Source organism: Taudactylus pleione, unplaced genomic scaffold, assembly GCF_031769625.1.
Source record: "Taudactylus pleione unplaced genomic scaffold, aTauple2 ptg000454l, whole genome shotgun sequence".
NCBI classification, from domain to species: Eukaryota; Metazoa; Chordata; class Amphibia; order Anura; family Myobatrachidae; genus Taudactylus; species Taudactylus pleione.
The window spans coordinates 7,914,266-7,938,243 of NW_028284856.1; the positions used below are offsets into that span (position 1 = coordinate 7,914,266).

At 42.8% G+C, this 23,978-nt stretch overlaps 1 protein-coding gene across 1 annotated transcript in view; it reads left to right on the top strand.

Moving 5' to 3' along the window:
• The first annotated feature begins 16,910 nt into the window (after nucleotides 1-16,910).
• LOC148505405 (albumin-like) overlaps nucleotides 16,911-23,978 on the top strand; it is a 33,452-nt gene continuing 26,384 nt past the window's right edge. Inside the window, exons 1-3 of the mRNA XM_088448245.1 lie at nucleotides 16,911-16,971; nucleotides 21,289-21,403; nucleotides 22,625-22,688. Coding sequence (XP_088304371.1) covers nucleotides 21,325-21,403; nucleotides 22,625-22,688 — 143 coding nt within the window. The 5' untranslated portion in view covers nucleotides 16,911-16,971; nucleotides 21,289-21,324. The remainder of the gene's footprint in view (nucleotides 16,972-21,288; nucleotides 21,404-22,624; nucleotides 22,689-23,978) is intronic.

Sequence of the window (23,978 nt, forward strand, 5' to 3'; positions counted from 1 at the left end):
GAACGTCCATGATGATGGTCGCGATAGTGAAGACCATCATGACCATCGGGCTTGCAACGAGACCCTGCGGTAGGGTCTCGTGGCCGCAAGCCCAGGAGTGATTTTGGCTCTATCAGAGCCAAAATCACTCCCACTGACATCACTAGTGATGTCAGTGGGGCGGGCCCCAGACGGTAGGCGTTCCCATGGGAACGCCTCTGTCTGGCAGCCACGCCCCCAGCACGCCCACAAAGGGGGCGTGCTGTCAGTCACCATCAATAGCACGCCCCCTTTGGTGCGAGACCCGGAGCGACAGCTTGGCTCCAACATCCTTCTCACTCCATACATCCATCATATTCAGAATACTCATTCAGCTCCCTAATTGCTAAAACTATCATACTCATAAAAGTAGCAAATAAGTTGTCATCTTAAATAGATTTAGACAATCAATAAGAAAAAATATAGAAATCCGTTAAATCAGACATCACTCAGTCCTGACACTGCAGTATTCCTAAAGAAGTGAAACACAATTGATGATTTTGAGACAGTGTAGGGTTGTGGACCCCTTACTTACAATAAAAGCACCCCTTGTGTTGTACTGTAGTTACTACCTCTAATAGTTTAGTCACATTTGTATATAACATCATGATGTCACTAAAAATGCTGGCCGTCATCCACTATTAATAAATTGGTCAATAGAAATATGTTCAAGGGCTGACAAGCCTGGTAGCAAGTCGTTGTCCCCAGGTAGATAAATTATTTTATTTAATAGGGACTTGATAGGACTAAGGAGCTCATTCAGACCCGCTTGCTAGATGCGTTCGCTCGCACCCAGCGTATGCAAATTCGGGTAAGTGACGGTATGGCAGGCGATCGTATGGCAAGGCATAAACACGCCCACTATATCTTGGTGTGCGATCACTTTGTGTATACAGGCACCCACCAACTTGTCTTAAGACGCCCACTAGTGCATGTCATCTCCAGAAAGTGTATGCAAGCATCGGTTCATCGGTTACCATCGGATGCGATCGCAGCGCTTGAGGTTGACTATACACTGCCACAAGCACTGCGAGCACTTCAGTGTAAAAACCAGCCTGGTGACGTGTGCTATGACGCTGCCTCTTAATTATGCACACCTCTGAAACGGCATTGGGACGCTCAGGCATGCCTGCGTTCAGATCTCCACTCCCCCGTTCCTTGCAGCCAGCCCGTCACCACCCATAAACGGCTTCTCCTGTCACTCACTCTGCTGGGCTGTCTATGCGCAGCAAGCGAACATTTCCCGATCTCTCGCACTGGTTCGATGCATGCACTGGTTCGATGTATACGCATGCGCAGAATGCAAAAATCGGCCAGCTAAGAGCGAACTTATCCTAGCGAGTGGGTCTGAATCAGGTCCTATGTGTCATTAGTGGTGAGAGCATGAATGAAAACAGGGATAGTTCTGATTTACCAATCTTACTTTTGATATTAAGAAAGAGATTGGTCCTGACTATACAGAATTTTGTAAAAGTAGACATGTGAGATGTGTCAGTATGTGCATATTCATGAACTCTATGTGCCCCAACTATTGTCATTTTGGCTTGGTTACTATGGCCCTGATTCAGAGCTGGACGCTCTGACAGAGCGCTCGCTCTGAATCAGGGCCGGGCTATTTTTTTTTTAGAGCGGCCTCCTGGCCGCTTGCATAGCCGTGGGTGACCACCCACAGCTATAGCGAGCGGCCTGGATGATGGTCAGGATGATGGTCTCGACCATCGCGACCATCAGGCTTGCAACGAGACCCTTGTCTCGTTGCCGCAAGCCCCAGAGAGATTTCGGCTCAAACAGAGCTGAAATCTTTCCCACTGACATCACTCGTGATGTCAGTGGGGCCGGCCCCAAACGGAGGCATTCACATTGGAACGCCTCCGTTTGGGCAGCCACTCCCCCAGCCCGCCCACCAAAGGGGGCGTGCTGTCACTCAACATCGACAGCATGCCCCCTTTGGTACGAGACCCGGAGCGACGGCTTGCCCGTCGCTATCCGGGTCTCGAGCATGCGCACAACGGAGTTGGCTCCGTCGTGCGCATGCGCTCTGGGCCACCATCGACCTGGTTGCGAGCGCTCAGCGCTTGCGACCGGGTCTGAATCTGGCCCTATGTTTCTACGAGGAGGTGCTGGATCCTGGTACAGCCAGCACAGAGACTGACACCAGTCTGCCTGCTGACCCTCCGATAAATACAAGAGTCATAAGAAACACACACAGGCTAATTCTGAATCCTCAAATGACCTGAAAGTCATAGGAGGCTGACTAAAATCAATCCTGAGGTGAGGGAGGCTGAAGCAGGCAATCTGGCCAATGGATAAGTCCAGAGACCCAATTAGGCTAAATTGTCTTTGAAGAGGGTGACAGACTAATAAAAGCAGATAGCTATATTTCTTGTTAAGTGGACTAAAATTTGAGTCTCAGCTGAGCATCTAAACATTATTTCATATAATTAACATCCCTAAAGCTTCAGGGGTATCAGGCCATTGACTGAAAAGTTAAATTCCTCAACAGTGTGATATTCACCGCTGTCTTGTTAACATTTTGCCATTATTAAAGTAAATTAATTGTGAAGTCCGAACAGTATAAGTGAAGTTCCAAAGTCCAATGAGGTTTATTTGCAGATTCAAAGTAAAGAGTACCTCCAATGCACACAAAGCACATGCTCGGTTCATATCAACACAAGGATTCAATCCTGAATGCACAGACTTCCAAAGGTCAGTGTGGTACAATTAAAAGGCTAGTATTCAAATAGTCCACATAGATTAAAATGATTGGATATAGATAGGGATCTGTGTATTTCAGGGAGATTGTGAAAAGCAATACCTATGTACATGGGCCTGATTCATCACGGATCGCAATTGCAATGGTGCACTCAGATCGGCCAATGGTGCATAGTGCACATGTGTATGTGTATGCATTGCAGTGCTCGTGTGTGAGCTAGCATTGCAATAACACTGCTATAACTTACACAGATACAAAGTCATCGCAGAGTGAGTGACGGGAGGTCGGCATTTGGCGGTGGTGACATGGGAGAGGTCGGAGAAACGCAGGTGTGCCTGTCCGCTTGAACGCCGTTACTTGGGCGTGCATAAATTAGCCACTGCGATGGCATATGCAGCTGGAGTACTCACTTCTTGCGACGAGTTTACCAAATTATGTAATTCTGCGTGAGGGGCCGATGTTACTTGATGTTCCCGATGTATTTGCAGGACTGCAAGGTATTATTGATGTGGGATAACGGTAGCGGGCGTCTCTGTGCTGGCTGTGCAACGGCTTTGCGATAGCAGTCATTAGCATATTTTTGCAGCAGACCTGCGTGCGTAATCGCAGCTGTAATCGCAATAGCGATCCATGGTGAATCAGGCCCCTGGTGCTGAAGAGGGCGCGTGCTGCTCCGCATGAAGCATATCATAAAATTGACTTATGGCCAACTGTAATTGAGCCCATCAGCAGTTACATAGTTCTGCACATATAAACCAAATGGATGCACCAGGGGCAGTTTAAGATAAGAGTGGGCCAGTGTGCAGCCTCCACGTGAGCTGAGCCCCTCCTCTCCGGCAGCGCAGTAGACTCTGGCTTTGTGCTTTCAATCTGCAGCCCCAGCCGATGTTGGACTGTGGAGAGCAGTGGCGTATCTATAATGGGTGCAGTGTGTGTGGGGCACATGGGCCCCCCGGGTCCAGGGGGGCCCTGCACCGCACACACTGCACCCATATTATTTTAGACTTACCTGTCCGTGGTCCCACGTCGCGTGTCTGTGCTGCTCAGAACACCGGAAAATGGTCGCCGCAGTCATTTTTCCGGTGTTCTGTGCATGCGCAGTAGACTCCGGGCACTAGAGTGTGTCCCGACTCTACTGCGCATGCACAGAACGCTGGAAAAATGGCCGTCTACTAATGCTCCGGAGGCTGGCTAGCTGCGTCAGTCGGCTGCCGGCCAACAGGGAGAGAGGAGGGGGCCTCGCACAGGGAGTGCACATGGGCCCCCTCCTCTCTTAAGACGCCCCTGGCGGAGAGGTAAGGATAAAAATTATATGGTAAGCAGGTAATTTCAAAAAGAAAAATATATTTATGTAATAATCTAAGATTTACACTTTTTATTTTAAATCACCATGTACCAAAAATTATTCTTTCTTATTTCACTCCATGGCATCTTCTCTAAGGCTAGTACATCCCCCTGCAGCTCACCCCTCTGTGCACATTGCAGCATAAATAATCTACTCCTCTCTTTTTAGATTGACAATAACATCCACAACCTATCGCCATAAAAACCTTTCATACAAAACTCACAACTATATTTATATCTTTCTCCTTCTACTTCTATTAGCTGGTGACATATCACCAAATCCAGGCCCTACCCACATGCCCTACTCACAACGCAATATAAATCCATCAAACTTCAGACACATCACATGCCTCCCATCACCCTCCAAACACTAAAATGTGCCTTATGGAATGCACGCTCTGGACCTGATTCAGACCCGCTCGGAAGATGCGATCGCTCGCTGGCAAAAAGGGGCCGGATATTTTAATGAAGCGCTCGCACTGCATCGCGTAAGGACGCCCTCTATGTCTTAGTGAGCTACGGCAAAGTGCGCTCGCAAGTGTCTAAAGACGCCCCCTTGTCACTCGCAACACGTCATCTCCAGGAAATGTTGGATTAATCAGGACCATCGTGAGCCATCGGAGATGCTCGCAGCCCTTGGGGTAGCCTTAACCCGCCGCAAGCACAGCGATCAGTGCGGCCTGAAAAACATGCAGGTGACATGTACGATGACGCTACTTTTATAATTATGCACACCCTTTAAACAGCGTTTTGGCGGCCTCACTCGCCTGCCACTCCCCCGTTCGCAAGCACTTTTCTCTGTTACCACCCACAAACGGCACTATCTGTCACTCAAAGTAGCGACCTGATAGTGGCTTACGAGCAGCCAAAATCAGATCGCAAATTTTGGCTTGTGCACACGCATTGCGAATTATACGCATGCGCACTGAGCAAAAATCGCCCGGCAGCGAGCAATCGCAACTTAACGAGCGGGTCTGAATCAGATCCTCTGTCTTCAACAAACTAACATCCATCCATTACCTCTTTAATTCAAATAACCTCAACCTTCTGGCAATAATAGAAACATGGCTCACACAATCAGACACTTCGTCACCTGCAGCACTCTCACACTGCGGCCTACACTTCGTTCACACACACTTCCAGGCCTGGTAACTGCAAAGGAGGTGGTGTAGGAATATTACTGTCCCAATCTTTTATATTTACAGTTATCCCACATGTACCATCACTCACATTTACTTCATCTGAAGTACATACTATTAGGACTTTCACCACTTTCTCTCTGCGCATTGCTGCTATCTAATGCCCACCTGGACCACCCAATCCATTTCTGGAAAAAAATTTTGCCTGCCTCCCTCACTTCCTATCCTGAGACATCTCCACCATCATCATGAGTGATTTCAGCATCCCGATTGACAGTCCACAATCTCCTCATGCCTCCAAATTTCTCTCTTTAACATCCTCTCTTGGCCTTTCCCAATGGACTGACTCCTCTCCTCATCAGGAGGGCCACTGCCTTGATCTTGTATTCACCAGACTATTTTCAATTTCTGATTTTACTATTTCTCCTTTCTCTCTCTCAGATCATAACCTTATCACCTGCACACACTCCTCCATTACATCAACCTCAATGCCAATCAAATCAACCAAACCTCTTCAAGCCCACAGAAATATTAATGCTATTAATTTTCAACAACTAGCCACCTCTTTGTAACAATTACTCTTACCAATTTCTAAGTTCACTTCTCGTGAGACTGCTGCATCACACATGAACCAGACCCTAGAATTAGCCCTTGATGAAGTAGCTCCAGCTACCTATCACACTCCAAGTAGACTTAGACGTCAACCGTGGCATTCCAAATTGACAAGACACCTACAAAAACTCTCACGAAATGTAGAACGTCAGTGGTGTAAATCTCGTACTCCAAGTGACTTCCTCACATATAAGACTAACTACCACTCTTATCGTATTGCACTGGATACTGCCAAACAAACATATTTCCAATCTGTCATCTCTGCCCAAGCCTCTAACCCCAAGTGACTTTTAAATACATTTAAATCACTTCATACCCCTCCATCACCCAACCCACCTGCTACTATCAGTGCACAAGATCTTGCTTCCTATTTCAAGGACAAGATTGATAACATCCAAAATTAAATGGTACACTCTTCCTTCCTTGACTCTGAACTGTCTTTTGTTCCCCACATTCAATCTGTCTCTAAATCCTGTTACATACATCTAAAAAACATAACCAAAATTCGACCATATCTTACACAAGACACTGCAAAAATTCTAATACATGCACTCATTATTTCCCACATTGACTATTGCAATAGTCTCCTAAGTGGTCTTCCCAAAAACAGGCTCTTACCACTACAATCCATAATGAATGCAGCTGCGAGGCTGATCCTTCTCACCAAACATTCAGTGTCTGCTGATCCACTCTGTCAGTCCCTACATTGGCTGCCGGTTTTCTACCGTATTCAATATAAAATACTTACACTCACTCATAAAGCTATTAACCAAACCACACCAACATACATCTCTTCACTTATCTCAAAATATCTTCCAACCCGACATCTCCGCTCTGCACAAGATCTGCGTCTCTCCTCCTTACGCATTACTTGTTCCCATGCAAGGTTACAGCTGTTTTTTCGGAATGCACCCACCCTGCGGAATGCTCTCACATGCACTATAAGACTTTCCGCTAGTCTCCAAACATTCAAGAGTTCTCTGAAAACTCACCTCTTCAGATAAGCTTATCAAATTCCAGAACCGCCCACATAACCTTTATAGCTTCCCTATCTAACTCCCTTCTTATAATTTACACATATCACATTTTCTCTCTCTTCAATTTCACATCCTCCTGACCCTAGGCCAACTTTCCAGTGTGACTGGATCATACAGCTCACCAAGAACCTCTGCAATCGGGCTGGACCAATTTGCAATTTGTAGCACCTCTTACCTTTATGTCTGTCTATTACACCCAGTCTAAAGTTGATTCAAATTGTAAAGCACAACGGAATACGCTGCGCTATATAAGAAACTGTTAATAATAATAATAATAATAATATGGGTGCAGGGTGAGCGGTGTGGGCCCCCCTGAAGCCAGAGGCCCTGCACCCATTATAGAAACTCCATTGCCATGCACATATAAAATTCTGCAATGGTCACAGAGAGTGCCAGCACAGATGGCCAATATATCTGCTCTTTAGACCATGTACCAGTAATGTGAGAGGCTTTAGCATTGGTGTGGCTGTGCATTAAATATATACTTAACTTTACTATTTTCTAGCATCTTAAATTGACCTCTCTCTTTCTTCCATCATTACTATGTCGTGGACGACCAGCCTGACCTAAGGGAGATCAAAAGACTCTTTAGTAAGTCACTAACTCAGAGGGAGTCTATCAGACATTCAGGGACAGTTGGCAAGTGAGGATCTATGTATACTCAACGTAGGATAGGTCAGGATCTTCTCCTTTGTTTGAGTGGCTGGATCTTGATAGAACCTGATGGTCCTGTTGAAAAGTATCCTATGCTGGATTTCCTTTGTCTTTCATTATTGTATACAGTTGTAACGGGAGAAGGGCCGATACCAGTTACAGTGGCAGGGACATTCAAACATTGCATGACTAAATTTGTAGAAACTGGGTTTACAGATATTACATACAATATTATATTTATATAAGCGCCTGATACAAGATATTTACACAATACAAAAAATTATACAAAAATAATCCTCAAGATGGCGCTACTAAACTATTAGCCAGCAGCTGTGAAAAGGGGTGTCAATATCTTCTATTGATCTCAAAGAGAACTATATACTTGTGAAGAATTAAGGGAAACACAGCGCTAATGGATGAAGGGCCTGATTCAGAAATGTACGCTAACCCGATGTTTGGAGGACTGCACATGCGGAATAGGTGTAGTGCGCATATGCAGCCCTCCGTCTGCGAGTCCGCGATTGTTTCAATTGTTTTGATGGTGACCCCAGGCTGCGACCTGGGTCACAGCACTGAGATCATGCAAATGCAGCGAGGTGTGTGACACCTCCTTCTGCATTTGCATTTTAAATGGACGGAATTGCACAGCCGCTTGTGTGCAGCTGTGCAATTCCGTCCATCTCTGAATCAGGCCCAAAGAGTAATGCTATATATAGAATTCATTGGTCTGTTTGATTATTTAGTTTGTTTGTCTGGTTATGTATTCGGACACCCCTGCACTGATTGGGATGATAAAGTGTAATCCTATATATAAAATTCATTGGTTTGTTTGTTTATTTTCCTGGTTATGTATTCGGACTCCCCTGCACTGATTGGGATGAAACCAATGCAAGGATACTGGCCAGGTTTTAGGAGGTTGCTGTATGCTGGTAGAACTTTGACCCGGGGAGCCTGTTATGAGCCTTCCACTGTATGGAATTGGATGAAAACTTCACAGACTGGTAACACTGGATCACAGCTGACATACTAGGGGGTTTAGGTCCCAGTCGGACCTCCCGTTGGTATACTCTGGGGAGAACTTTGACCCGGAGACGCTACCCAGAACTTTGACCCAGGGAGCCTACTCCAAGCCTTCCACTGGATGGATTTGGATGAAAACTTCACAGGAGCGGCAATTGGTCTGGGATGCCTAATGGAGTGGTTGGGGTCCCAGTCAGACCTCACGACCGAGTGCGCTGAACAGAACTTTGACCAAGGAGCCTGCTCTGGGCCTTCCACTGGATGGATTTGGATGATAACTTCACAGACTGGTAACATTGGATCTCAGAAGGACATACTAGGGGGTTTAGGTCCCGGTCCGACCTCCCGTTGATATATGCTGGGCAGACTTTGACCCGGAGACGCTACCCAGCAATTTGACCTAGACAGCCTACGCTGGACTACACTGGATGGATTTGGATGAAAACTTCACAGAGGGGTGGCAATTGGTCTGGGATTCCTAATGGAGTGGTTGGGGTCCTGGTCAGACCTCACAGCAGAGTGCGCTGAGCAGAAGTTTGACCCAGGAGCCTGTTCTGGGCTTTCCACTGGATGGATTTGGATGACATGACATAATTTGGATGAAAACTTCACAGAGTGGTAACATTGGATCCCAGAAGACAAACTAGGGGGTTGAGGTCCTGGTCGGACTTCCAGTTGGTGTACGGTGGGCAGAACTTTGACCCTGGGACGCTGGCCAGAACTTTGACCCAGGGAGACTATTCTTGGCCTTCCACTGGATGGATTTGGATGAAAACTTGGTCTGGGATGCCTAATGGAGTGCTTGGGGTCCTTGCAGAGTGCGCCGGGCACTTGTTCTAGGCCTTCCTCTGGATGCACTTGGATGACATCACATAATAAAACTTAATAACTTGAAGACTTAAACCCAGGTACTTCAGCTAGTTTTTACATATAAATAACTTAATAATTAATAATTGCTAATAAAGGACTTGTGGGTTAGGATATAAAAATTGTATATACACAATTTATTCTGTTAAAGAATGATTAAATAGCACAACTTTATAAAAAAAATGCAAGTTTGAGGAAAAACGTACCATGTACCAATAAAGCATTTATGGGACATGGTGGAGAGGTCCATTTGCACTCAAGATCCAACACCTACAAATATCAGAGAGCTGTGAGAAGCTGTCCTGATGGCATGGGTTAGTGTCTCTCCAGAGTTTTACTTTGCTGATGGGATCCTACACCATACTAGGCATCTATCCCATGACTTTTGTAAGTGTATGTATCCATTTAAATACTCATGAATTAGTCCACCAGTCAATAAGGTAGCCCAGTGAATCTTCTGAATGTTAATGGATAGGGGTTGATAGGAGGGGCGTTTCTACCCATTGGCCAGAATGGCACTTCCTGGGACCGCCAGCCAAGGGGGGGAGCCATCCGGCATTGCCATCTGCGGCCAGGGGGTAGAATTAGGACAGGATTGCCAGGACTGGAGTCCTGGGTACACCCTTGGCTCCTACCCTGGGCAGATTGTCCAGGGCTGTGTAGCCGGCTGGCAGCTGTCTTGTAGATTCAATTAATTAATAAAGTTGTTGTTTTTTTACCCAAGGTGCCCGTGATGTCATGACATCACATGCGCCGCATTGCTGCAGTGAGGAGCTGGCCGCAGCCAGAAGATATTGTAAGTATCTGTGTGGGCTGCGGGGGCTGGATGTGAGTTGCAAGGGGCTTGCTTGGGAGACAGAAGGGGGGTAGCTGGGGAGACAGAAGGAGGATGGCTGTGGAGACAAAATGGGGATGGCTGGGGAGCTAGAAAGGGGGTAACTGGGGAGACAGAAGGGGGATGATTGGGAAGACAGAAGGGGGATGGCTGGGGAGACAGAAGGGGGCTGGCTGGGGAGACAATAGGGGAGCTGGCTGGGGAGATAGAAGGGGACTGGATGGGGTGACAGAAGGGGATCTGGCTGGGGAGACAGAAGGGTGGTGGCTGAGGAGACAGAAGTGGTGCTGCCTGATGAAACAAAAGGAGGTTCTGGCTGATGAAACATGGGGGATGGCTGGAAAGACAGAAGGAGAGCTGGCTGGGGAGACAAAAGGGGGCTGGCTGGGGAGACAGAAGGGAGCTGACTGGGGAGACAGAAGGGAGGTAGCTGGGGAGCCAGAAGCGGGGTGGCTCGGAAGACAGAAGGGGTACTGGCTGGGGAGACGTTATTTAGTAATTGTAATTATTTAGAAATTACGGGGGGAGGAGGGTACCAGTCCACTACTTTGCCAGGGGTGCTCAGACCCCTAGATACACCCTTGGTTGATAGTACATGACATAAAGCAAACTCCAGCATATAATATGAAGGTGTATTACCAGGCTTAACAAGGGGACTCTCAATTAGCAAGGTGATCCTTTGTACAGTTGTATAGGTCTCCTGGAATCCTTGTAAATTGCTGTCCAAACATCAATATATAGAGTTAGGCAAATTAACAGAAATGCAAATTACACATATAAAAAAAAATATGTTTTAAAAACATACAGAAAGTGTTGATTGTCATGTTACATTATGCATTTTCCGAATTTGTGTTTTCAGTGTGTTTATTTGAGTACCAATCTAAAAATTCTGACAGAATTCTGAACAATAGTTCAAGGGACACCATTTTTTTTATTGCCTAGAATGCTATCAATTCTAGTTACAATTCTGTTCATTATTGTATGTTATCAGCTGTATTTCTGTTTACGCAGACTGTATTGAGGCAGTACTATGTATTTAGCCAAACAACAACTCCATATGAGAATCAGTGTCAGCTGCGCAAGAAAGCATGTCAACACCAACATTTATTAGTGATTATGGTAAAATACAGGCATTTGGTTCTTTGCAACATATACTTAACTTATTGGTGTTTTTGAATAAAAATGTATCCTGAATGGATTGTATGAGGATTACAATGTATTCTAATTAACAACAGATAATTATCTGTGAATTATGTAAAGGTCACTAGCATGCTTTCTGTTTTGTATAGATGATAATGGAATGCTAACTGTATTGTGTTAAGGTCACTGTAGTGCTCTGTGTATTGTATAGAAGTCACTATTTTGGAATTGAAAATTTAATACTTACTAGATTGTGCTGTGCATTATATATTGGTTACTAGAATAGTTAATCGTATTTTGTCAAGGTCACTAGAATGCTCTTTGTGTTGTTAATTGGTCACTAGTTGTGCAACTATTACTAGAATGATTTTTGTATTGTACAGCGGTCACTGTAGTGTTCTGTATATTGTACTGTAATCTGTACTCCATAATGCTGCCTGTATTGCATATAGGTCACTAGAATATTCTTTGCGTTGTAAATTGGTTAATAGTTGTGCAGCTATTACTAGAATGATTTTTGTATTGTGCAGCGGTCACTGTAGTGTTCTGTATATTGTACTGTAATCTGTAATTCATAATGCTGCCTGTATTGCATATAGGTCACTAGAATGCTCAAAGTATTTTATACTGTTCACTAGATTGTTCCTTAATTTGACTCTGGTAGGTGCTGTATTTATTTATAACTTCTTGACATAACAATTTTCCACTTATTTATTTGGCATTATAAGATACAACTCCACTATAAAAACTGTTTGCACAGATTTTGTTGCATCCATTTTTCTGTTGTGGTACAGCATACTGTTGAAAGAGCCTGGATCACTTTCTTGTGTTAGCAACTAATGCTATTAGTTCTAGAGCTTAATTTATTCAAAACTGCTATCTAATTTCCTATGCTGCATTCCAGGCATACTTGCCTACTCTAGTGAAACACAGGGAGAGTAAGTTACCCGCCCATTCACTCTGTGAAAAATGAATGGAATATGACATCATCTTGGCTCCTCCCCATTCCATATTCTAATGATTCGCAGCATTATGCCCAGAAAGAAGGGGGAAGGGGGGGGGCAATGACTACATGCATTTCCCCTCTGGGAAAAATATGAAGTTGGTAAGTACAATTCCAATGTAAAATTAGTTTACAATGCTGACGATAATCCACATACTTTTTTTTTTTAATGCAAATACTGTGAAAAGATCATTAGAAGATGAGCCATAAAAGAATCATTAGCAATCTAGCTTTACATTTACATAGCTTTACAAGATACTTGGATTTGTATAGACCAATTGTTCTCAAACTGTGGCTCAGCATCGGTCCGCGATTTGCATGGGGCCAGGTGCTGATTACTCCTCGGATCACTGGCTGAGAGATCTGAGGAGTCATCTGACAGCCCTGAACTCACCCCAGTGCTCAGCCTCCCGAGTCCTGCCTGGTGCAGCAGCCATCAGTAGAGTCTGTGAAGAAGGTGTTGTAAGTTAAATGCACCCGAGGTGGATGGGGGGTTTGGTCTGGGGGTCATGTAGCACAAAATGTGGGATGATTGATGTGGAGAAAGGGGAAGAAGCAGCAGGGGAGCATGTGAGTGAAGGAGGGGAACACTGATCACAAACAGTATGGGATGTGTCTGTAGATGGGAGAACAGAGGAGCACACAGCATTGGATGTGGTGTGGAGTGGGAAAAGAGGAGCAAACAGTGTGGGATGTGGAAGGGGAACACATATTAATTACACACCCACTGCCTCTCTCTAGTCGTATTATGCCTTGCCCTGTCCCCCACTGCTACCCCTGCCTTCTCCTGTCACCTTCTGCATCTCCTTGCCACACTCTTCCTCCCCCTTTAACTGACTGCCTCCCTAGTCTACCACTGCCTCTTCCTACACCCTCTACCTCCCCATCACCCTTTGCTTCTCACTGACACCCTGCCCCCCTCTGCCCCCCCCTATATCTAAATGCCACCTCATCACCCACTGCCTTCCACTAATGACCCTCTGCCTCTCCCTGCCACCCTCTGCCTATCCCTGTTACCCACTGCCTTCCCAGTTTCCCTCCTCATTACGCTGACACCCTCTGTCTCCCCATGTCACCATCTTCCGCCCATTGCCTTCCCCTGACACTCACTGTATCTCCCTGTCAACCACTACCTCCCCTGGTCACCCACTGCCTCCCCTGTCACCTTTTTCCTCCTCCTGTCACCCACTGCCTCCTCCTGTCACCCTCTGCCTCCCCAGATATCCACCATCTGTCATGATCAGACTCTACGGCAGGATCCCACTGGTGGAGGTGCGGGCACTTGAAGATCTGCACTGCTTGCCAGGGGTTCCAGAGACATACTGTCCTGAATGCTTGTGATGAGTCTGGGTCAGGTCTGGCAGTGCTGCAGGGTGACATGGAGGCTGCCATCTTGGATTTCATCATGTGACACATTCCAGCCAATCCAAGCAGAGCATTTTGGGAGTCTTAGCAACCAGTCCTTGACTTCCTCCAGGTATTTAAGGGCTGATATGCAGTCCTTTCTTTGCCAGTGCAATGTTATTCCGAACTCTTGCTGGGTGCTAGTTCTCTGTGCTCTTTGCTGTGTTTCCAGTACAGTGTGCCATTACGACTCTGCTTGCTTCATGTTCCAGTTATCATCATTAAACCTCTGTGTGCAGCAGTGCTTCTTCTGGCTTACGCTCCCAGTTGGGATCCCTGCTAAGGTCCACGACATAAGCGTCCCCTCTGGCTATCCAGATTGTATAGTCAGTACCCAGGTGCCTTCCTGGGTACAGGGCCATCTGAGTCACTCACTATCTAACGGGCCATTCATGAGCAGTACTCCTCGCAATCCAGCATCCTTCCAATTTCAGAATTTCAGAAGTCTGTTCATAAATCCGCTCCTGATTCCACTCCGGGTCCAAGTCCGCAACCATCCGTGACACTGTCTTTCCAGTCAACATCTGTCTCTACCTGCCACCAACAAAGCCTTCACAGGGGTTTAAACAAAACATATGCCTTATTTTATTTAAAAAAAAACACATAGAGGGACATGAGCTCTGAAGGAGCTTGTCCCCATGATGTCTAAGAAATGAAGTGATCGCATTTGCGGTCACTACACTTCTGTTTGTGCCTCCGCAGCACTGCTGACCCTGCAAGTGTGCTGACCCTTCTGAAATAATGTGCTGGCGCCCTGTAGTAATTTTTATTGTTAGACGGGGTCCCAGAGCAAAATAGTTTGAGAACTCCTGGTCTAGACCTACATTAACTAGTAGCTATTAACTAAACATAATATATAGTTTGCAATTAGATTACCTTTAAATTGTTTGGTTATTTAGGGCAAAGAACAGGCAGTGTAATCTGAGAATAAACATGGACCCTGTATTTCAAAACCTTCATATTTACTCTGCAAGAACTGAAGTTGTATTTTAGTATTGCCAACTCTGTACAGATTATTTTAGGTAAAATTCCAAACTCCGTTTAAACAACAGACCAATTTTCTTGTGGAAACAAATTATAAAACGAAAAGAACAAACTAAGCAATAGCAGCTTTTTATATTAGCTTTTTAATATTTATACAGCATTCAGAAAGAAAACAGAGATGGTGCCATTCAATTAAGAGACCAATGGAAAGTATGGAAGTAAATATTGGCATTAGATGATATTCCATTCGTAAGCATTTATTTTAGAAGTCTTCTATATTCTTTACAAACCTTTTCCCTATATTGTATTAAACTTGTTGGTGCATCAGCTGCAACGTGACTGTACTGACTATGGGTCTGATTCAGAGATGGACGGTAATATCGTCCAACAAAATGTAAATGCAGCAGGAGGTGTCTGGAGGAAATAGACACCTCCTTGCTGCATCTGAGAGATCCGAGTGCAGTGACCATTCATGCTGCCTCGGATCACCGTCACGACCATCGGTTGCCCCTTTGGCCAGGCTGTGTAAGTTGAAGCTTACCTCTACCTGGCCAGTGCCTGTACTTACAAGGCCAGGAAATCTGCATCCACCGATGCAGGTCCTGGCCTCGTCCCTCCGGGAAAACAAGGACAACTCGTTTCCGGGAATGGTGACCAGGAAAGCCCCTGCTTTGCCCCCCCAAATGCATTAGCCTGTCAACCAGGCTACGGCTGAGAGACACTGCGAGTGCACTCGCAGATGGAGGGCTGCACTTGCACAGTACACATCTTGCGCATGCGCAGTCCTCCAACAATTGGAGATGTGTGCTAACCTTCAAGTTAAAAGCTTGTGGAGGGGTAGAAGTTGAATGGAGGGAAAGTGCAGGAGGGGTTATGGATGCCAGACACACACTAAGTAGTGCAGCCTGTGTAAGTTGCTATGGGCTGCCTCTCTAAGGCAACCGGCACATGGCCCAGCATACATAGGTGCCAGCTCAAATAATTTGATTTGAAACTGGACCACCAACTCATGGCACCACTGCAAATGTGGTTTAGCACCCAGGGGTGCCAAGGTACCCAGTATGGGAACCACTGTTTCAGAGAATATAATTGCCACTCAGCTACATCTAGTAGGCAAAGCAAGCCTCCCAATATTATGGAGGCAGGGACAATAAAACAATTTTCTCTTCCCAACCACTAATAGAGAAGGAATGGAGCGAGCACCTGCCTCGCAGGTCCCTGCACATGCGTGGTCACATAAGCAAAGTTACACTACTCAGCCAGATTTTCATAAGCTTAATGAAGCCTACAATATTTTTTTATTTTTATTTACATGCTATAAGTAAGAATACAATTACACCAAATTAATTTGAACCATAACTATTTACTGTAGTAAAAGCAGTAAAATCTCATGTACAAACAATGGCAAAAGAGACATAGTAAACAGTTTTCTCATAACCTTCCTAAAATAGGATCAACTTGTGGAAACATAGTGCAATGGATGCTAGCTAATAAAACATCAAAGGATTTAACTGGCCCTTTCTAGTGCAAATAAGTAAAGTTAAATCCAAAGGTCCAATTAGTCTCCATAGGAGAAGAAGTCCAAGACACCTATTCAAAATGGGAGAGGGTAATAAGCATTTTAAAGAGGAATCAACAGACCTATAATAAATAGGCTTAAAGAAAAGCCAATTCTGTCCAGGAAAAGGGCATTGTATCCATTGTCAAGGCTCCCTTCAGCCATACTTGACACAAAGCAAGGATTTTGGTCACTTAATGGATTGGTGAAAAGGTCTATGGCTGGAGTTCTAAATGGAAAACTATCTTTTGAAATATACTGCTTATTAAAGTCACTTGATCTATTTTAATGCAATGTCTGAATGACACATCTGCTAATTTGTTAATTTCTCCATGCAGGTAAATTGCCATCAGGAAAATCTTCCCTCTGAGTTACTCTACAAGAGTATGGACCGAGTTCCTCCCTTCCTGTTAATATAAGAGACTGCTCCAAACATTGTTGAACAGGAATCCCTTGAATGTTGTTGGGGATCAAAGCCTTCAGCTCTAATTTTGCTGATTTTAGTTTGAGCAAATCTATATGAAGAAGTGATTATTTGATAGAACTCTCACTGCCCAGTTTTGGATGAAACCTCCCCAACCCAAGCAATGCATCTGATGTGACTATAAAAGGGGGTATAACTGTTGCCTTGAAGGAGGCTGAGGTATGCTGCACCAATTTGAAATATCTTGATTGACTATTACCATTAGGTCAATGTTGCCTGTTCATATATATAGTGCTTCAACTAAGGCTGTTGGAAGACCATGCAATCCTCTGCATAGAAGTGGAACATGAAGCCTGGGGATGATCTTATTACCCATCCTTATTTCCAGGTCTCTTAGTGTAATTGTGCTGTTTTGAATAATTTGAAACACCAAACTCTTATACTCTATCCATTTTTCTGCTGGAACAGTGCATGAAAAATAATTGGTATTCAGAAGAAACTAGAAGAATATGATCTTATGAAATGGAACCAAAACTGATTTTGGTTTGTTCATTGTAAAAACCAAGACTGGCATGGGGTGTGAGTTATGAGTTATCTCTCATTGTTTTTCTGATTGAGCTAGAAGTACAGTATATCTTCTAGATATATAATCCACTAAACACTTCTGATGCAGGTGTGATATTACTGCTTTCATAATTCTGATGGAATAATATGGGGCAATGAAGAAACCAAATACCATCCCTGTCGATTAGATTAGGTGATCCTTCCAAAAAAAATCTTTATAGATGCCTCTGATTGGCATGTATTACGAATGAATGGTAACCTTCTCTCAAATCTATCTTTATACAATACAGGTTGAGTCAATATATATCCAAATATTGCGAAATATGGAATATTTTTAGCATGACTGACAAAGTGAAACTTTATTTTTGGCACACAATTATTAAAAATATAGTATAAAGTAACCTACAGGCTGTGTGTATAAGGTGTATATGAAACATAAATGAATTTCATGTACTGTATGTACACAAACATCTTTTGATGCACAAAATTATAAAAAGAATTATATAAAATTACATACAGGCATTGTGTATAAGGTATATATGAAACATAAATGCATCTGTGTTTAGATTTTGGTCCCATTCCCTATATATCTCATTATGGTATCTAAGCATTTTGGATATAGGAGACTCAACCTGTAGCAATCTTCTGTAAGTAAAAAGGGATATCTGATTGGCGATTCATTCTAAATCCTTTTGACTTTTAATAACCAAGTCAGTGACTTCACATTAATTACTGGTCTCAAAAAGCCATATTGTTTCTTTATAAAAAAGAAACCTTTATCTGTGGATCTGCTAGTACTATTTTCCCTTATACAAAAGCCTACATAAGGTTGTTGTCTAGCAGGGTACTATAATTCATTGGCAAAGGACATTTTTGATGTGTGAAATAAAATAGTGGAAGATTAAGACTTGATTGGATTATTTTTAGTAATTGTTTGTGGTAATCTGTTTCCATGCAGGTAAATAGTGTTTTAATGTGGTGTGGGAGGGGGACATACTTACCAAAATTCCGTCCTCTTTTGAAGGAATTCCAAGCTGCTGATATTGACCTTTCAAATCTCAGGTGTCACTAGCGTAACCTCCTCTGTAGTCATAGTTTCTGTATACTTAAGATGGACCAAGATGCTCCTCAAGGAAAATGCGGGTACTTCTACATTGAAACGCGTTGAGCCCTTGCACTGACACTATGAACAAGACACCCACTGTGGACTCTTACCATCTCCGGACCAGCACACTTTATTGGAGAATATTTGCCATCCTAGACCTGACATTTTCCTGCACCACTATGAGGGAGTTTCTTGCCAGCAGGATCCATATGGCACCTCATAAACTGGGTAATAACTCTCCTACTTTGCTGGACTTATACCGGAATATTACCTGTTTACTATATCCAGTGAATGTGTGTTTATTATTTAAAGGTGTATACCTCAATTCTAAAAAAGTGCACAAGTAGAATGGACTTTTTCTACTCCCACTGAATAGACCGGTCTATGGAATATTTTAATTATTGAGCCTCAATTAGATGGTTTTTATTTGTCATATTTATCAAATATACTTGAATGTTTTTATGGAAATATATTAAATGTGATACTACTTTTATTGACCCAACCGCACTGTTTACATTTATTTTTATTGTGCTGCATATACCCATAGCGCTGTTCACTTCCATTTTATATCCATACTTGTATACAGGGAGTTTAGCACACTTCTTTGAATAGCAGCTGAAGGCAGCGCCGGTGTGGCCTAGTGTTGGGAATATATAAGAGAGTCTCATTACCAGAGGGCGCCTGTTAGTATTGCCATAAATTTAGTTTGTATAAGATAATCCGCTGATTTTTTTATTATCCATAATAATTTTCACAATTTCATACTGTCGTCATCACTGTTCACATTCATTATCTGGGAGCATAGTGGTTATAATCGCGGGGAGACTTGTAACCTTGACTTCATGTGGTCAGAATTTTGCTTTGTATTAACATCATTTTGATTCAAGGCCAAAACCCTCAGTAAAACAGTAACACACACTGCCTCACCAAGACACACACTCTTGAAATATGATTTCAATTGAATTATAAAAGACTGCAGATTTTTTTTGACACCAGAAAAAATTGTGTTTTTTTTCAGTGTAATTATTTTGGGGTGCAGCTAACAGGGACATAACAACACACAGTAACTAAGTACAGTAATATATGCTGCCTCTCCAAGACACACATTCTTGAAAAAATATTATTTAAATTGAATTATAAAAGACTAGACATGAAAAAGTATTTTTTGCAATATCTTTTATAACAAGAAAGGAGGTCTGCTTTAGTGCACTGGTTTGTTTGCAGTTGCTAGCTATTGTGTTTGACAAACAAACACACATACACATAACACTGACGAATAATAATAACTGCAGCCCACACCCTTACTATACACTCTCCTGTGAGAAATAGTGCCTGATCACGAGGGACGGACTCTATATGCAATTCAAAACATGGGAGATCTGTGATTTCCAGGAAAATAACAATTTGCCTATTTTTGAGAACTGATTTGGTTGAAGGAATGTTTTGACTCTATTCGATTTCAGCAAAACCGAACTGCTCATCTCTACTCATAAGTTCCACAAATTGTTCATCCTACCCGTAAAAGTACTGTCAGCAGTTAAGCCTCATAATCCTTCCATTAAGTTCCTTACATACTATACTTTGGCTGCTTAGACCATAAACTGCCATAGGAGAGGGGAAATTAGGTCCCACAGAAAAGTGGCCTATCATTGTTTCCTACATAAAAACTTATGAAAGTATTTTCATACATTTACATGTATTATGAGCAAACAGAGTGGGAAACTTAGTTATACGTTTTCAGAGTATGGACTGTGAAGGTGCTGAACACTGACCTGAAGTTAGTAACTCGGAACCATTTCTAAAAGTGCAAAAAAACCGGAGCAGCTGGAGAAAAGTCTCTGAAAAGCTGACTCCGCATGATGAATGCCTCTGATAGTTTTTTTTAACTTGCCGCGAGTTCAAAACATAATTATCACTAGTGCTAATTATATAATGATGAGTAGGCTCCAAAGGTCCCCACTGATTAGCGATCGCTTTTGCAATGCGATCTGGGCATGACATTATCACCCATGATCACATAGCAATATGCAATCATATCGCCCGGATGTATCATCTGGCACATGCAGGAACATGGGCTTCGAAAGGAGCCCGTCCCTGCGATGTGTCCAGAGAGCTGCCATGGCTGCTGCGCGGCTGCATAGTCACGCTGCCTTCACATGCACGGCAAACATTGCTGGGAAGGGTTCCAGAGGAACCCTCTGCCGGCTAATTATGTGCAATGTAGCCCATAGGCTACAGTGGCTAATGCCATCTTCAGATGGCGTTAGCCGATGCATTCCGGATGTTGGTAAATTTGACAGCATTGCATCCCCCATAAAAACCTATGGGGGATCCAGCTGCTTGCGTGAATGGAGGGATCATTCACAGCAGGTATTGGAGATACCTGGTGCGGTCCCTCCATCATACATCCGGGGGAAACTTTATATTTGTGGTTAATCCCCGTAAACTGGTGTTTTTGGGGAATATACCTCAAATATACAATAATAAATAGGCCCCAAAGTGTGATAATAATATGCACTGGGAAACCAGCATAACACTTTAGTTTTTCACTATTTGACCTTTGAATGCATTTGGATGGTTTGCAGACTGTGAACACAGACTGTGATGCTGTCATAACAAGGATCAATTTGCTTAACCTTTTGTTCATAGTTTCATAGTGTAATTACCAAAGACTCATCTGTAAAATCCAACTGATAAACAAGGACTTTCAAAGTGATAAGTGCCAGCAGCATTCACATTTGTTTTGTCATCCCTAGCTTCATTGGCAAGGTAAATATTAATAAATTATAAAGCAAGACTAGTTAATTATTTCTAACACTCATGCAGAAAAGCCATATAAATTCATTGGGTTTTCTTACCTTCTTTAGGGTTCCAAGAGGTCCTCTCCCAAAACACCAGCAGCCATGAAGTGGGTCATTCTGATTTCTCTGTTCCTCTGCTCCACTGTAACCGAATCAAGACATTGGCAAAAGCGGGATGCAGGTAAGAGAACTAAAACAAAGTAGAGAAAAATGAATACATGTGATAAGGAGTAGGTACAATTCTTTTCATGTAATGTTTCCCCATACCCGTTTGAATAGAGGATGCAGGGAAAAAATAAAACAGGGAGGCATAAAAGTATCCTGCTTTCTATTTAACGTTTCACGTCACATGACAAATAAGAAACTACTTTGGTTTTTACTATGTGTAGCTTGCTTTAGTCATTTTATTAACCTTGGAAGATTTATATGAAAGCCTGGAAACAAGTTTGTCTGATACACCTGAGAAAAGTAGAAATGTTCGAACAATTGAAGGCAATTTAATATTTTATTAAACCATCCAGGTTCGAGCATCTTTTTTTAAAATGTACTATACAGGTTGAGTCTCCCATATCCAAAATGCTTGGGACCAGGGGTATTTTGGATATCGGAATATTCCGTATTTTGGAATAATTGCATATTATAATGAAATGTCTTGGAAATGGGACCCAAATATACACACAGAATGCATTTATGTGTTATATACACCTTATACACACAGCCTGCAGGTCATTTTAGACAATATTTTTTATAATTTTGTGCATCAAAAAAAGTTTGTGTACATACATGAAATTCATTTATGTTTCATATACACCTTATACACACAGCCTGAAGGTAATTTTATACAATCTTTTTAATAATGTGTGCCTTAGACAAAGTTTATGTACATTAAACCATCAAAAATCAAAGGTTTCATTATCTCAGTCATGCTGAAAATATTCCGTATTTCGGAATATTTGGATATGGGAGACTCAACCTGTATTACACTAAGTTTCTGGGCATCCCATAGGAAATGGTCTGTGTCTTCCTGAGTGTTTACAGGAGGAAAAATCTAGAGAGCAAGGGTTATTTGCTAATACTGGTGCCAACTTCAATGCATTCTCAACCACCAGGTAGTGATTGGCACCTATCGTAATAGAGATACCATGGTAAGGCTTCACTAGTATATAAAATATAACTGATTAAAATTTCTCAATCAAAAAGAGTGATGTAGAAACACATGTAACGTTTTAGGAATAATTACCAGAAAATATTAAAACACTGCTATGGACAAAGAAGAAGTCATCTTGCATGCTCAGCACTAGATTTCTAAAAATGTTTCTGGGAAAATTTTATTTTCCTATTATACTGATATATATGTACAACTCTTATATTTATTGCCTCTCTTTTATCCTATTTTTCTTAGAGCATCAATCCCGGCACGTTCGTGACATTTACAATACAGTAGGAGAAGATACATTTGATCATATGTAAGTATTTCATCATAGCATTATATTGTTGTTTTTATTAGTTTGCACTTTGCACACATCAACAATTTAAAAATTCAGGCTTCAATTTAAAAAAAGCTATTCAATGGTGCAAATCTGCATTAACATCTTAAGCTGGGTACACACTTAAGGTTTGTGATCCCAGCGATGTGACCCACAATCCCAGCGCCGATCCGATGCCCGACCACCTGATATGCCGCCCCCCAATAGCGCTGCATGGGATCGTCAGCCGCATCGCCTGATTTTCCTGCATGTACTTAAGATCAGATGATAAGGCTGACGACCCCACGGGAGCGCGCACAACACGATTGTAGTGCATACACATACACTATACACATTTTTAATGATTTGTCGTTCCGAAGTGCCGGAATCGGCCAAATCGTTAAAAATAGTGTGTAGTGTGTAGGGGCCTTTAGAAACCAATCAGACATTAGCTATTATCTGTCTAGTACAAGTCAGACTACTATAGAGGCCTGATTGAGCAAATGAAATAACCTCTTATTGCCTGCATAGGTTGCATTCAACCAATTACTGCATTTTTATGTCCTCTGGTTGTCAGAGTCTCCACAAGGCATCCAGATTGGCTACCTCAGTTCTGCAAGGGCGCATAATCAGTTGACTGAATTCTATGGCTATGTATTTGTAGAGTAATACTCCTCAATAATTGTATTGTACAATTAGTATTGTCACTGTTATGATTATATAAATAAAAATATAAAAAAACAAACATAAAAAATAGAACTGGTTTGTTTTGACCTATTTTGAACATGTAGTTACCATTTAGCGTTAAAGTTTCTGGGCCATACATTCCTTAGACATGAGTACACCCATGTATACAGTTTATAAAACTATAAATAATGTAATTTAGATTGTGTCTTCTTTGCATACTGCTTTATATGAGCAGTTCCCAGGTACATGCCAGTGTATATGTGACTGCTTCGACAAAATTTCAATCACATTGATTCACATTTGTGTCAAAAGAAACCAGAAAACTGCTGACAAAAAGCTGCTCAAGATGGATTCAAGTTTCATTGTGAATTCTAGAAAATGCCAATGGCTGATGACTGACATCACTCTGGCCCTGATTAGGAGTAAGAGGAGTGGGGGAAAGGAGCAATTTACTCATGGAACCAACCTTGTTGCAATGCACCTTTTTTGCTCTTAATCAGACCTATGTCACTGGCTGACCATACTGTACCAATCCTATAGTTTGTCCAGATCACTACACTAATGGGTCTGATAAATTTCACCTCATGTGAATCTGTGAGGTAA